Below are 16216 nucleotides of genomic sequence, written 5' to 3'. Positions count from 1 at the left end.
GTCACTGAAGTGAACTCTCTAATGTATATTATCGAATAAAAACTAATGAATTACAATTAAATAAATAAATTTCCTGTTTATACTCCGGGACGACCGCACAGTCAGAGGAGTTCACAAGGTTGAGAGAGAGAATACAAGAAACAGCGCCGCATTTAGCGGTCACGATCTTGAATGCAGATCACTCAAGGCACGTTGTACTGAAGCACCCTCGCGCCTGACCACGGCTATACAGTTTGTACAGTTCGCTGCTTGTACATGTTCGTATTCATTGTACGAGTATTTTGTAAAGGAAATAAATAAACCGAATTACGTTTGCGGTGTTGCTGCGCTATCGAAGTAATTCTTCCAATGGAGATTCTTACCTACCCTACCGCAGGCCGGCCGCTTTGATTTCGAAGAAAATTAGGTCAAGTTGCGTTCTGTTATTTGTTTTCTTTTCTGCCGTAAAGCTGTGGCCGATTAGGGTTTAGTTGATAACTGTTCAGTATTTCAGCCCTGTAATAAACATTATTTGTTTACTAATACGATTCGTTTCTCGCAGGGATCGAGGACTGCTCGTTGAGGAGACACACCCTTGGAACCACGGAGATACCGGGGATCGGCACTGGCGAACAGTTTTTTGGTGAGTAGATGAACCTTGTCCCAGTGTGTGTGTGTGTGTGTGTCAGAGAAGAGCGGCTACCGTGAACCCTACATTTTTGTAGGGTTCTTCGCGTGGTGATTCTCAATCTCTTCCAGACTTTTGAGCAACGCTTGCGTTTCGCCCACGAATGCATCCGTTCAACGATTTTTTCCGGGCGGTTAATTCATTCGTTTAACATATTTTTATGTAAATCCCTGGCTCGTAGCCTTCAAGGGTGATGTGTACAGCAATGTGCCTTCTGTATACAATAAAGAGTTCTTTTTCTTCTATATTTTTGCATATTGCACGAACTTCCACGGTTCTAATAGTGGGCCAGGAATAGTCTTATGTGGAGTGCCTCCAGAATAGTAGATCAACTATGTGGTACACTGTAAAGATACAGAACTCTGTAGCATGGCCAGAAGTCAGTGTAGTCCTGTGTGTGCGTGGGTGTACATGTGTTTGCAGTCGTTCTATGCCAAGAAAAGTGACTGCCAAGAAACAGGAATCACGATGATAGATGCTTCCCTTTTACGCCTCGTGGAATTCAGCCACAACTGTTCTCGACCTGGTCTCAAGACGCTGCAATTTGCAGAACATCCCTTTGTTCCATTCGCTAATCTTGTTGCCCTTCTCTGAACCCGTTCCAGCAGCTCGACATCCTTCCTAAAATGGGGACTCCAGATCTGTATACCGTACTCAGGATGCGGCCTGACCACTGCCTTATACAAGGGGCTAATCGTCTCCTTATCTCTGCTAGCAAAATTCCTGTATATCACTGACAAAACCTGTGAAGTGTTCTGGCCGCCTGTATGCACTGTTCAGAGAACTGTAGTAGAGTTTTAAGAGCATCAGCGACTAAGGCCATATTAGTCCGTATATATTGTCTGTAAATTGCGTGTGTCCTCAGGTCCATTCTGTTTTCTGGAAGAAAAACGCAAGTTTCTGGGGAAAAAACAATGCTACCCTCGCCTGAGACCGACTAACTCAGCCACGTTGTGAAAAAGACCCACAAAAATTCTTCCCGTCATTGACGAGACCCCAACTGGGATGTTTTCCACCCGGTGTGGGTGGACAGCGATCCTACCAACTGTGCTACTCACGAGGGCCCCACCGCTCAGAGAAGAGGCTTTCAAGAATCCGTCCATTCCAGATAGGACATAAATTAATAACTGCAGTTTCTGACAGTTAGCGTTCACTTGAAGTGTGACTGCAAATCAGATTTTCCAAAAAGTGATGATTCCTTCCCTCTTCTGTCCTTTCTTCATTTGTACATTGCGTATTAGTGAAGGAACGATATTACTGAAGACTTGTGCCTGTACTTCAATCTCAAATACCACAATTTTTCAATCAGATTTTCTTCATGTTTTCTGTTTATTAAGTGTTGCCCATAAGAGGCGGCTGCTACTGCCCAATTGCAACGTTCGACCTTGCGCGATACGTACGTAAGAAAAAAAATAACATTTTGTAAAGCATATAATCATACCACGAATAACACAATCTCTCCTTCCAACCTCATCTCAAGCAACTAAGAATAAAAATTAGAAACTACTCTGCACTGGTTGCCCGTGTTACAAGGCGTGACTGGGGCCTGAAAAAGCGAACACTCTCTCTCTACTATAAGGCTACATTTATACCAGCAATCTCATATGCTGCTCCAATCTGGTTCCACAAGACAGCCATGGCCGTAAATAAAAGAATTCTTGATTCAATCCAGAGATCAATCCTTCTAACAAAGGGAAAAGGCCGCTAGGAGGCGAAGGTCAGTGAGTTACTGAATTATGTGCTCCTAAAAATACTCAAATACCTAAGTTAATCTGAAAGAATCATAAATGAACTGCATATTGACAGAGAGCTTATGAGAAGTGGAATCTGGATATAGTGTCTACTAATGGAATCCTGAACAGGTAATATGTCTAATCTTGATTTTAAGCATTCATACTTCGCGTAATAGTTGAAAGGAACGGTTGGTTTATAGCGATTCAGTGCAGCGGAACATAGCAATATTCTGCTTAAGGCAATACGGCACTTAAGCTCTGGACAAGGTCAAACGGTGACAAAGTTAGGGATTAAAACCTCCCCCATTTCCACCTGCATATTTCATAGGCTAGTCATCGAACGATAGAAGTGCCCTATCTTGTTGTACTAAAGACTACCTGCCTCGAAATTACTGAAATTCCGGCTCCATTTGCATTTCAGAATGACAGATTTCAGCGCATCAGCCGTGCCGCTTACTTGCTGCATATGTCTGACCAATGATGACTTCATAATTAAATGCGTTACTTGTCACAAAAACTATTGCAATAAGCCTGATTGTACTTCTGTAGATATTAAGAAATTAAACAAAACTAGAAAACGCAAGTTTGAATGTAACGCCTGTAGGCAACAAATAGGGAAAAATAATGAAGAATTACCTAATGAAGTCATTTGTGAAGATTCTTGCACAGAACAGATTAATGACCTTGAACAAGCAACAAGAGAAATCCTCTCGCAGACTGACCTTGGAAATGGCATCTTGGGCCATCCTGAAGGATCAATTTTTGAAACCTTGGGATGCGATATTTGCCCGGAAGACTGCGAGCACTCTGAAGGGGCTTTCGCTAGACAGAGGAGCAATCATAGCCCGAATGAAAGGCAGGAGGAGAACCGTAAAGAATATGTCTCGCGTACGGAATTAAAGGATATCCTTGCAGACTGCATCAGCCCCTTTTCGATGCAGGCTGTGGAATACGCTGAAAACCTCGCGAGCAATTTCATCCCTGTACATAAAATGCTACAGGAACTGCAGGAAGAGAATTTTCTTCTCAAAGAACAAAACAGTAAAATTTTGCACACCCTTAAACGACTGGAGGAAAAGCTAGGATGCTTTGAATCAGTCTTCGTTGCACAAGGTGGCTCAGCGGCCCCCGTAACCGACGAAACTTGCTATGCGAGGCAGAGCTACCCAAAGAAAAGTAGAAGTGGTATGCATGGATTGTACAGGAGGACAGAAAGCATTCAAAATCAGAAACAGAAGACAAGAAAAGAATTGAATTCGGGGGAAAACGTATCAGAACGAATTGCAAAACTACAAGACAGCCAAATAATATGTGAATTTCAAGCCCAGCCGGGAACTGTCTGTTTGCAGCAGGACCTCGCAAGCAATAGCACCAAACCCAGTGAAACTTTAGGGGCAGCACAAGGAAATGGCTCCACACATTCCACTAGGAAAAGTCGAAACCAAAATAAAGAAGTCTCAGAAATATTAGGACAACAGGAATCAACTGAAATGATTGGGGCATGCATGTATTCCAAGAGTACGATCGCGAGAGTTACATCTTCCCCCTCAAATCATGTTCCTGCAAACCCACTCACTTATGCGCATATCACTATGCTACCTAAAAAGCATAACACTTTTGAGGGTAGAAAAACCCGCCCATCCCAAAATTTCATGCCTACTCTCGCCGAGGACGGCCGACGACGTAATCCAGTTCACAGAGAAAGTATTAACGTGTCTTCCTGTAACACACCAGAAACAAACAAACGGTTTTCTGAAATGTACAACATTACTTCCGTTGCAACCAGAGAGCAAATTTTTGTATCAAGGCTGGGACCCACAACACAGCCCAAAAATATTAAAGCCATGTGTGAGGGCGAACATGGGATAACTGTGGAAGTAAAGCAAGTGAAAACACGACACCCAGCTTACTCCTCCTTTATAATCTCTTGTCCACCAGATAAGGCAACTCGCCTACAAGACGTAAGCGCCTGGCCAGTAGGTACCTTAGTCAAGCCCTACAGAGACAGATGGGCCAGACCACTGGTTAAAAATGATGCAAGGAATCGGGCTCAATAGCAATCAAGAAAACTACCCCCAGCTGGGAATGCAGAACATCACATCCACCTGTTTGTACAAAACGTGAGGAGCATCTCAAATAAGCTCCACACCCTACAAACGATGATGATGTACGAGGACCTGGATTTCATTTGCCTAATCGAAACCTGGTTGGGAAATGGAAAACAGTTAGATCGGCTAACTGCGGCAGCAAACTGCAAATGTGTGGGAACCGGAAGAACAGATAGGCGAGGAGGGGGAGTTATAATTTGCTATCAAAATAAATACCAGTCTATAAGAGAACGAAAAACCAATTCAAATAATTTTGAAGGGATTTGCGTTACCTTTTCAAAAGAGCACGTGAAAATACAGATATGCATCATATACCTCCCACCTGAGCACACAAAGGAGACAAGAAACGAACTCTATGCTTGGCTTGCTGCAAATCTAAAGCCATCAGTCGACACAGTAATAGCGGGAGATTTTAATTTGCCTCTTCCGAAACACAGGGAGGCCAAGAAAGAGCTGGATGCGACATTGGGTGCATTGCACTTAACGCAGCTTCCGACACCAGTGACAAGGGGAATGCAGCAACTTGACCTGTTGTACCATAGTTCCTTAGACATAAGGCTAACGCAAAACTGCATAAAATTTAAGTCGGACCACAATCCCATTGAAATAGAAGCAGCACTGAAGATACACAAATACATGCAGGGTAACCACACGAACTGGGAAAAGCAAAGGAAGTATCTTTTCTCCGTGAAGTATATTAATGCAGAGGTCATTCTCAGTCACCTGACTAGTTACAACTGGAATGACCTGCAAGAAAAGCCAGTAGACGAAGCTTTAGAAATGATCACTAAAAAGCTATACCAAACAGCATTGGAAGGAGCAGCAAAAGAAATCAAAATATCTGAGAGAACAAAAGAATGGTTTAACCCACAACTGAAAGCAAGTTTCCTCAGGAAGCAAAAACTGTATAGAAAATGGCAAAGAACGGGTCATCCTGCCGATCACATTCGTTATAAGAAAGAAAGAGCACATTTCATCAAAGCAAAACGACAGGCACACTGCAGTGTTATTCATAACAAACTAAAACGAGCAAAAAGAATTACTAGCAATAGAAATAGCACAGAGAATATGACCGAATGCATTTTCAAGGAATGGGCTAATAACACTTTTAGTAACCTGCATGGACTGAATCAAATTGAGAACACTGATAATGGTAACAAAATTTTGGAATTCCTGAAAGATTTAAACAAGCGAAACTATTCGGCAAGAGAGGAACCAACAAGACCTCCATTGAGTGAAATACTAATCACCAAAGAGAGCGTAATGAAAGCAATCAACGATCTGCCCAATAAGGCCACTGTTGGACCAGACAAATTTCCAATGTTCATCCTTAAGATAAGTAGCCCATTTATAATAGATCTATTACTGCACATCTATCAGAAAATCATCAGGACAGGAGCTTTCCCGCAAGCTTGGAAAAATTACATTGTAACCCCAATACCAAAGATTAAACACCCAAAATTGGCTAAGGATTACAGACCAATTTCTGTTAGTTGCACCCTACAGAAGGTATTCGAAAAAGCGCTTCTTCCCACCATCAATCAACACTGCTTCAGCCATAGACCACCACATTTGCACTCAGTTATTTCGGGTAGATCAACAATAACAAACTTACTGGAAACCCTTTTTCGCGTGCAGAAAGCACTAAATGAGAAAAAGCAAATTGATATTATTTTTTTGGATATCTCCGCAGCCTACGACAACGTCTCAATTCCAGCGCTCATTGCGATTTTAAAGAATTATTTTAATGTAAGAGGAAATCTGTTAACTATAATAAGCAGCCTGCTAGAACATAGGAAACTTATTGTTAAGCACCAAAAGCTACAATCTTGCTTTACCATCTCGCAAGGAGTGCCTCAAGGGGGAGTTCTTTCGGCTACTCTCTTCGCGGCCGTCCTGGAGCCGTTTCTTGCACGGTACTACAATTTTATAACATATGCTGACGATGTAAAATTCTTCATCACTTCCAAAGACCATGAATCAGCAGAAAGTATTTGCCAGATGGCAAATAGCACAATCCGAGAATTTGAGAGCTACCTGGATTGCATCGGGCTCCGTATTAATGCACAGAAGTCTGCCCAAATGACCATAAGTTACAAGCAGAATAAAAATGACATCTCAATCTCTGTGAACGGGTCTAGTGTGGAAAAAGTGCACTCTCACCTGGACCTGGGTCTTAAGTGGGATGACAGACTCACCTTTGCTCAACACTTCGCCCATATGAAGACAAAAATATTCGCCGCTTTATGGGCTACTAGGCAGGAACTGGTAGGAATTAGGGATCCTCAGCTAGCGACCAAGTACATTTTAATGTGTGTCCTGCCAATTGCAATGTATGCCTCGCAAATCTGGTCTTCAGCTCCAGATTCACATTATAAGTCCGTCCTTGGGATCGAGTACTGGTTCTTGCGATGGCTTAACAGAGTTGCTGGCCACCCTTTTACTATCTCAAGGGCCATTCTCTACTCAAACCTTAACATCACACCCTGGATGCAGCGGACAATTAACAGGAACATACACACTCTCGCACAAATGCTCACAGGCAGAGTGGATGCTCCAGTCCTGGATAATATTCTAGTTAAACCGCGTGCCACTGCTAGACGTTGCGGAGAACTAAATAATCCACTGCGTTCAGTCCTGAACAATCTTAGTAGCCTGCAAAGATTCTTCCCATCAAATGCAGCGAGAATATTTAACTCACTACACATAGATGCCGAAAAACTGTGTAAGGATGCAACATACCGGAAAGAGATCTTCCAGGATTCGTACAGACTTACCGAAATATGAATCGGCTGCAAAGTACCAAAGAATTGTGAATAAAAGTGAAGCTTTCTGCTTTAAGAACAATAATCTGTTGACTGTAAAAATATACCTTCTGTAACAGTTATGTTAATATGTAAGTTATATGTGCTGTATAATGTATGTACAGAATCATTAATGTGTAAATACTGTATATATTAAACATAAAATGTGTATATAATATTTCGGGACGAGACTACGTGTTCAGTATATGTAACCCACTGCACGTAGTATCTCGTACCCTGATTTGTACTTAGCACCCTCCTGGCACTTTGCCGTCCCGGGGTGGTTTCCTTATGGAAATAAACAGATAATAATAATAATAATAATAACAATAACCTGCGCAGGCAGGACTGTCAGTGCGCATGCGCTCCAAGTGCTGGCGGGGGTTCTCCCGCTGGACCTGGAGATTGTCAGGTGTGGCTTGTCATACTACCTATCTAAAGGGATGCCCGTCACATTCATGGGGTACACCATCGAACCTAGGAATGACAGAAAGATAGAAAAGACCCAATTATTGGGACATCTAAAACAAGAATGGCAAACCCGCTGGACAAACAGCACCAAAGGAGAAGTGACAAGGAAATTTCTTCCGGACATACACAAAGTGTACCCTAAATCACCGCCTTGGCTCCACCCAGGACTGCACTCCACTTACATCCTGACGGGTCACGGACCTTTCAATGAAAAACTTGCAGCCTTCCACAAGCTTCGGCTTGTGGAGGACCCACATTGTCCATGTGGGGAATGCGAGAGCTGACAACATTTGATGCACCAATGTCCACTGTACGACGACCTACGTGGAATCCTAATCACCAGACTAACTTACTTACCTCAGGACCGGGAACACCATCTCCTGGACAGCTTCGATGAATATAGTGCGCTAGCCAAATTTGCACAAGACTTATTTGCAAGAAGGAGAACACAAATTGGATTCAATAATGCACGCCGATAGCCCAGGGCTCCCTGCACATGAGCATCTAAACTGAACCAGTCTATGGCCGTTATGGTGGTTCCTCACTCTCTCTCCTAGGATTAAACATCCATCGCAAATGATAGACGATCCGACTCCATATATGCGGACTTCTACTAGACAATGATCTCTCTCTCTCTCTCTCTGGACGGGACTCTTTCTCCCATGTGCGACACAACGACTGGACCACATGACCACAGCAACTCTGCTGCAGCACGTCGCCTGGCGTTCTGAACTGGGCACGTTTTCCCAGTTCACCTTTAAAACCCCATCCCTAGGCAGGGAAGGGGAAGAGATGGGCCTCTGTCTCATCCCCTCCCCTGCTCCACCCTTTCTCCCTGGTGGGGCTTGCTCCACTGACACTCCTGGGATCGCCTTCTCTTTCGTCCCCATACTTCTACCTGTTCCCCCCAATCTTCAGTCTTCCCCCACTCTACCTTTACCGACCGTGAATGTCTCACTGCAAGCTACTAAACTTCAATGTGAAAATTTAACCTAACCTTCATTTAAAACTTATCTCGGCCTTACTTAAACTTCTAGTGTCTACCCCCCCTTTTTTTTTTTTTTTTTTTTGACATAGGCCCTAGCCATTGAAATCTCAGGAAATTAGGTGGCAGGGCCTGCTGAGTAAATAATTGTAATACTGGTGTACCTGGTCTGCCTCCACGGGCCAAGTGTGGGCAACGTTGGGCCTCAGTAGGGGTCCAGCGGCTAAATGACCAGATGAACAACGGTACACGGCAGTACACATGTACAAAATCCATACACTTTTAAATCTCTGGCCTCAACAGTGTTCTGTTTCACATGACAATGTATACTACGCGGAGATGGGGGAAAACCCCTGGTGCCGTTTGACACGAATACACTTTACACTTACCACGAATAACAGAGTTCAAGCTTGTTAAGACAAGCAGAAAGTATAAAAAATAGTTGTCGAGATTTGAATGGAGAATTGTTTATTTGAAGAGAATTATTCATGGAGAATTGTTTATTAAGAAGCGAACTGATCGAATCTTAAATAAATTGTTCCACGGAGGTAAAAAAAGGATTTAAATTCAAAAACCCGACACATACAAGGATCCACTGAGCGTACATGGCTGCGTCATTTCCGGTCCACACTCTCTATGAACTTCCGACAGGTGTCGTTCCCAGGTGAACAGTCATCGCCCCGATCAGTGTACTATGAATCGCTGTGTGATTACATTCACCTGAGTCCTCTGAGCACTAGAAGAGTCATTGCTGGTATCACCGTTCTAGCCAAATATCCTCAATAAAACCAACTTCTGCTCCTTGTAGAAGAGTCAGGAATCTTACGCTGTTTCGCTTGACTCTGCTACCACGGACTCTATGAAGTTCAGTCCACTAAACAGAATCAGCGAATGATTCTCTCTGATTGACTTTTCTGACAATTCCCAATCACCGATGAACTCCATCTACACTTCTCTTGAACTTCAAAGTGGCTCATTTAATTAATGTAGTTTATTTATTTTTTTAAAAGTTTTTTCTTAAATTCATTTATTTATTATTTGTTGTAACTTAACTTAATGCACTACTTCTTTTGTACATCTCGTTTTAATGTTCTTGTAGGACTTTTCGCAGCAATATATACGTAGCCACGTTGTCCGTATAATTTTCTGTGTGCTGGACGAAAAACCACCTTACCCTCGCCCGAGACCGACTAACTCAGCCACGGTTTGAAAAATACCCATAGAAATTCCTCCCGTCATCGATGGGATTCGAATTCAAGTGTTTTGCAATTACTAATGAACTGTGGGGAGGACGGCAATCCTATCAACTGTGCCACCCACGAGGGCATGATTTTGATGTTTGAACCTGTTCGTGTCAATCGTTTATCTCCCTGACGAGTTTCTTGTTATTGTTTTCAACTCTGCTCTCAGATACAGTCTTGGTTACCTGTTGCGTATCTTGTTATTAATAAATTTTTAAAAAAATAGATAAAGTAAAGGCTGCGCGAGCGGGCGTTATTCCTCCTCATCTGCGCTCAATTTCTCCGCAACTTCGTTTCGGGAAGTAGCGTGCAACGGGCAATGGTCGGTCACGTGGGCTCGCTTTCCAACCCCGCTGACTCGGACATCCGTTCTCGACTTCGGTGGATGTTTCCTGAAGTTACTTCCGCTCGCCCGCCCGTGCACACAACACGCCGAATTAGGGTAGGCGTCACAACTCGATTCCCTGCGATGGGACCACAAAATGCCGAAACCAGAGCATTTCCCGAAGATTCGGTCCACCCACTGAGCCATGCCGTATGCCCTGTCGTGTTGTTACAAGTCCGCCGGCCCTGTCAGCAGAGGATCTTCGCCACCGACCAGTGAGTAACCTTTTTTTTGTGTCCGCTCCTTAGCCCGTGTCAAACTACGCGCATTTGCCGAATGGCTCTTCTTAGAATGATGACGTCACGATCAGCCTACCTTGTGACGCCCGAACTCCTCACAAGGTGCACTCTCAATGAATTTATGACCGTTTTTTCTCTTCTTCTGCAATAAAAATTTGCAATCCTTGATTGAGTTTGCTCCAATTTTGAGTGCTTCTGTTGTCCTAACTTTACGGGGTAAACATCGATTTTCGATTGTGTTAGGAATGAAATATATTTTGTTATTATTTATTATTATTATTATTATCTTTATTTTGATTAATATTTTGATTAATTAGTATTACTATTAGTATTAGTAACGGCCGCATGGTGCAAGAAAGCCTATGGCTTATGCTGCACCAGCCAAAAAAAAAAAAAAAAATCCGAACAAAACAATGATAAAAACAAAAAAAAAAAAATAAATAAATAACTAAATAATAATAATTAATAAATAAAAAAAAATAAAATAAAAAGGAAATTAAACCTATCATCCTATGTGCTTCCCTTACCCGAAAGTACTATCCAGATGAACTTTGAATTTCCCCAAACTGTCGGCCTCTACCACCCATGAAGGCAACTTATTCCAGTAATTTATAACTCGCTGGCTAAAATAAAACTTCCTGCAGTCCAATCTAAACATTTCCCCCCGTAACTTGAATTTATGTCCCCTAGTTCTAGCATCATTTATAATCTTGAAAATTTCGTCCTCATTCATTTTACTGATGCCTCTCAGAGCCTTAAACACCTCAATCAAATCTCCTCTAAGGTGTCTAGTTTCCAAACTCTGCAACCCACATATTCGAAGTCTTTCTTCAATAAGGACGCCCTTTTGCCGATCTCACCAGGCGAGTTACCCTTCTTTGCACCCTTTCAAGAAGCTCGATGTCTTACTTCAGGTGCGGTCTCCATACTTGAACACAGTATTCCAAGTGTGGTCTAACATAAGCCTTATATAATGGGATTATCACGTCCATATCTCTACTTGCAAAAGTTCGATAGATCATCGATAGGACAACGTGGGCCTTCCTTGCAACCTGTTTACAATGCTCAGAGAATTTCATGTCTGACCGTATCGTAACACCCAAGTCCCTTTCCTCCAGTACTGGGTTAAGTTGAACTCCACCAAGTGAATAAGTTTTTTTGGGATTACTGTTTCCCAGATGTAATACCTTACACTTTGTTGGATTAAAGCACAGCTGCCATTTTTCTGACCATTCCTGAAGTCTATCTAGGTCTCTCTGAAGAAGCTCAGCTTGACAGTGATTGATCATTAACTACTCTACCAATTTTAACATCATCTGCAAATTTAGACATCACGCCCTCTATCCCTTCATCAATGTCGTTTATGAAAATTAAAAACAACAGTGGTCCTAATACTGATCCTTGGGGAACCCCACTTCTTACATCAACCCAATCTGAGGAATAGCCATTTATCACAACCCTCTGCCTCCTGCCCTGAAGCCATCCTTCTATCCATCTAAGGATTTTCCCAGTGATTCCAACCTGTTCCAGCTTATAAAGCAACCGCTCATGTGGGACTGAGTCAAAAGCTTTGCTGAAATCTAAATAAACAATGTCGAAATTATTCCCTAAATCCAGCTCGTGAGTGACCCTTTCGAAATAGCGAACCAGATTTGTTAAACATGATTTTCCCTTTACGAAACCATGCTGAGTATCCTTGAGAATTTCAATTCGATCCAAATGATCCTGAATTCCACCCTGGATCATTGCCTCCATGATTTTCCCTACTACTGAAGTCAGACTGACAGGTCGATAATTTCCAACTTCACTTTTAGAGCCACCCTTATGTATGGGAGATACATTTGCACTTTCCAATCCAAGGGAATCTCCCCAGAGTCTAGTGATGCTCGCATAATTAGCCTCAATGGTTCAATGCACTCGCTTGCCGCCTCTCTTAAGATGATAGGGTATATTCCATCAACTCCAGGAGCCTTACTGGTCCGTAGGCTCGAAAGTTTTTTCATTAAATAATCTTGCGAAATTTCAATATCATTAATTACATATTTTTTAACTTCGCGCCCACAATTTCCCATTGCCACAAAACGTTTTTCATTTGTAAATATCGATGCAAAATAACTGTTGAGTTCATCTGCAACGGCAGCTGGTGTATTTATTACTATCCCCTTTCCCTTACGTAAAGGTCCGATCTGGTTTGTCCTGCTCTTCTTGGCATTTATATATGTGAAGAATTCTTTATCCCCCCCCCCTCTTTGCTCTGTTTGCTAGTGATTTCTCATAAACTGCCTTTGCCTGTCGAACCTTTTCTGTGGCTCTATTACACATCACCTTGTAGCTGTTATAGGCTTCAGTACTTTTTATTGCTCTGTAACCTTTCCATGCCACCTTTTTGTGCTCAAGTAATGCGGCAACTTCACTATTCATCCAACTTGGAACCCTCCTCGTGGAGTATTTTTTAATGGTATATAGGCTTCAGTACTTTTTGTTGCTCTGTAACGTTTCCATGCCACCTTTTTCTGCTCAAGTAATGCGGCAACTTCACTAGTCATCCAACTTGGAACCCTTCTCGTGGAGTATTTTTTTAATGGTATATACGCATTCAAGGCATCTGTGATTAATGTTTTAAAAGCGTACCACAGTTCAATTGTATTCATTCTCTGCGCGATATCTCCCCAGGTAATAGAGGCCATGTAGTACCTTAAGGCATCGTAATTTCCTTTTCTGAAATTAAAACCCATTCCTTTGCCTTTTACTTCTGCTACCTCTCTCGTCATCATCCACCGTAGATTTTCTCCTAAGAGACACCCGCTTACAGCTATTAACCAGGGGGTGCACATTCATATATACAAATATAATTTATATACATAGTTATCTATTTATAATTTATACAAATCAGTCTTTATAAATTATACAAATTATACAATGTCTAAATTATACATTTTCTAAATCATACATTGTCTAATTAATTATATTATACACATCGTTGCCTTATTTTGCATGACAGGCAGATAGAAAGAGAGCACAAGCATAATTTACAATTTTACAAGGAACTAGAGAAAGTTCACATCTACACCACTATTCTCACAGCGAGTTCACAGAAAGACAAGACGTCCAATATAAATTTAACACGAGCACCAGTGCGGAGCAAAAACAGTCCTGACCAGTTCAGTTTTCATTTCCTACATTCTCTTTTGTTTTAATCTGTCGGCATCACTCAACATTTATAGGTGGAGTAATGCCTTTCTGGGTCTGCTTGTAGATCGTTGAACATCTTAATGGTGTTCAAAGGAAAAAATCGCCGAAGGCTTTCCAGCTGTGTGAGCGCGCTACTGATTGGAAGGGATGTTGTTCTATTCGCCCACCTTTGTGTCATGTGGGGCCGAGTCAGCAGGTGGTCAGTTTTCGGCGAGTCGACTCTTCCGGTCAGTAGTTTTGCAAGCGTGAGGATGTTCATGGTGACAATAATGTGAGACCAAGGCGTGACATCCAAGTTGGCATATAAAATGGTTCTTGAGATTGTAAATGGCTTCGTAGTGATCCTGTTTAACCAACTCAGCATCCAGTACTCTAAACCCCGGAAAGCCTTGATGGTAGCATCTGGGGCAGAAGACCAAATCTGAGATGCGTAGAGAGGGACGGGGATGACGCATCTTAAAATACATCGATTAACAAGGTCAGGGTTCCTGATACCTACTAGTTCTTGTCTGGAGGTCCATAGCGCTGCGTAAGTTTTCTTCTTTACATGTCCGAAATGGGGTGTGAAGTTTAGGTTTTCGTCCCATTTCAGACCAAGATCAATATGTGTCTTGACTTTTTTGACCACGCTGCCATTGACGCGTATTGATATGTGGTTCTTTATTACCTTGTTGGTGAAAACCATTTGGGCTGTCTTGTGTTCATTTAGTCGGAGCCCCATGCAATTAAGGTATTCTTGCAACTCGGCGATTTTGGAGTTTGCTTCGTTGTTGCATTGTAAAGATGTGTTTTGGTCATTCGAGGTGACGAAATATTTCAAGTCGTCTGCATGTACGACAAATTGCTTTTGATTTTGGGTCAGGAAGGGATGCAGTGCTGTTGCGAAGAGAGTAGCAGAGAGGACACCACCTTGTGGGACTCCCCTGTTGACTTGGAAGGTCTCTTTGGAAGTTCCATTTATGGCAGTGATGTGTCTCTCCCTCAAAGAACTCGTTATTATAGCTAATACGTGCCCAGTTATATGGAAATATTCCTCCAAGATGATAGTAATAGCCGAGATGGATATTCTGTCGAAAGCGGATGCAACGTCTAAGAAGACAATGTCTAATTGCTGTCTGAAGTTAAGGGCGTGTTGTATTCGAAATAGAGTCTCCATGAGATTGGTGGTAGTAGATCTTTGTGGGATCACTGAAGGAAGGTACCCCGGTCTATGGCCAAAGCAGTGATGGTTGATGGTATTTAAAATGGATTTCTCAAATATTTTTTGAACCGAACATCCAATTGCAATAGGCCTGTAGTCTTTGGCGGATTTAGGATTGTTATTTTTGGGAACAGGTTTAACGAAGTACGTATTCCATATCTTCGGAAAGTGGTTTTCACTTAAAATTTTGTGGAAAATGTGAAGGAGCAGATCTATGATGTATACACTACTGATCTTAATCATGAAGAATGGGAATTTATCAGGCCCAATTGTGGCTTTATTCTTGAGGCTATTCACAGCGGCTTTAATGTCATCTCTAGCGATACTGATTTGAGACAGTTCAGGATAGAACTCTGTCTTCAGTTTGCTAATTGCTTCACGGATTTTCTCTGTGTTGACTTCACTTTCAACTTGATTTTCTGCTAGAGGAGTTCCAAAGGTGGCTTGGGTCCATTCTGAGAAGATGTGCTCGGGCATTATATCCGTACCCCTTTTCTTATTATATATCCTGCTTCCTTTCTTTAAATGTGATCGCACCATGTCATAGTGAGCTTGACGTTTCAATCGAATGAACCGCGCTCTAGCTTCTTTATATCGAATATAATCAGGTGGGTGTTCAGTTTTTTTCCATTTTCTGAAGAGTTTTTGCTTCTTTTTAAAAGCATATTTTACTTGTGGACTAAACCAGGAATTTGCTCGATGGGAAATTTTTGTGTGTTTTGATGCGCCCTCAAGAGCAAAAGTGCTTCTAAGGCATCGTCTACGGGGAGTTGGAAGAGATTTTGCCAGTTGAAATTCACGAGCCGTTTCAAAATTACGTCTGGTTTTATATACTTGGTTGAGAAGATAACATCAGCGTTGTTTTCCCTCTTCCAGTTCTCTTTTTGTCTACAAGCTTGACTTCTCAGGTTGACTTGGATTGAGAGAGGGATGTGATCCGAAGCGAAGCGAGTCGTACTGTCAGTTAATGTGATGTCTAGAGCATTATAGTATACCAGGTCAAGGCGCCGTGTGCCTCTTGTGAGGGGCGTTTCCAGTTGTTTCATCGAGAGGGTTTCCATAGTATCATCCAATTCGCTCTTTGCATCTTTGTACTTAGGAAGAGGCATGTTCAAATCTCCCATCACAATAGATTCTACATTTGGGTTCAAGTTTGCAACGAGCCAAGTAAGGAGTTCATTTCTGGCTTC

The 16216-nt window shown here is 42.2% G+C and overlaps 1 protein-coding gene across 2 annotated transcripts in view; it reads left to right on the top strand.

Moving 5' to 3' along the window:
- The first annotated feature begins 10491 nt into the window (after positions 1–10491).
- LOC150087601 (ras GTPase-activating protein nGAP-like) overlaps positions 10492–16216 on the top strand; it is a 604257-nt gene continuing 598532 nt past the window's right edge. For both annotated transcript variants that reach the window (XM_090369159.1, XM_090369157.1), the window contains exon 1: positions 10492–10609. In XM_090369159.1, coding sequence (XP_090225285.1) covers positions 10540–10609 — 70 coding nt within the window. In that variant the 5' untranslated portion in view covers positions 10492–10539. The remainder of the gene's footprint in view (positions 10610–16216) is intronic.

The sequence above is a fragment of the Mastigoproctus giganteus genome, chromosome 3 (assembly GCF_048544385.1).
Source record: "Mastigoproctus giganteus isolate SK-2022 chromosome 3, ASM4854438v1, whole genome shotgun sequence".
NCBI lineage: Eukaryota > Metazoa > Arthropoda > Arachnida > Uropygi > Thelyphonidae > Mastigoproctus > Mastigoproctus giganteus.
This window is presented reverse-complemented; position numbering and strand designations above follow the sequence as displayed.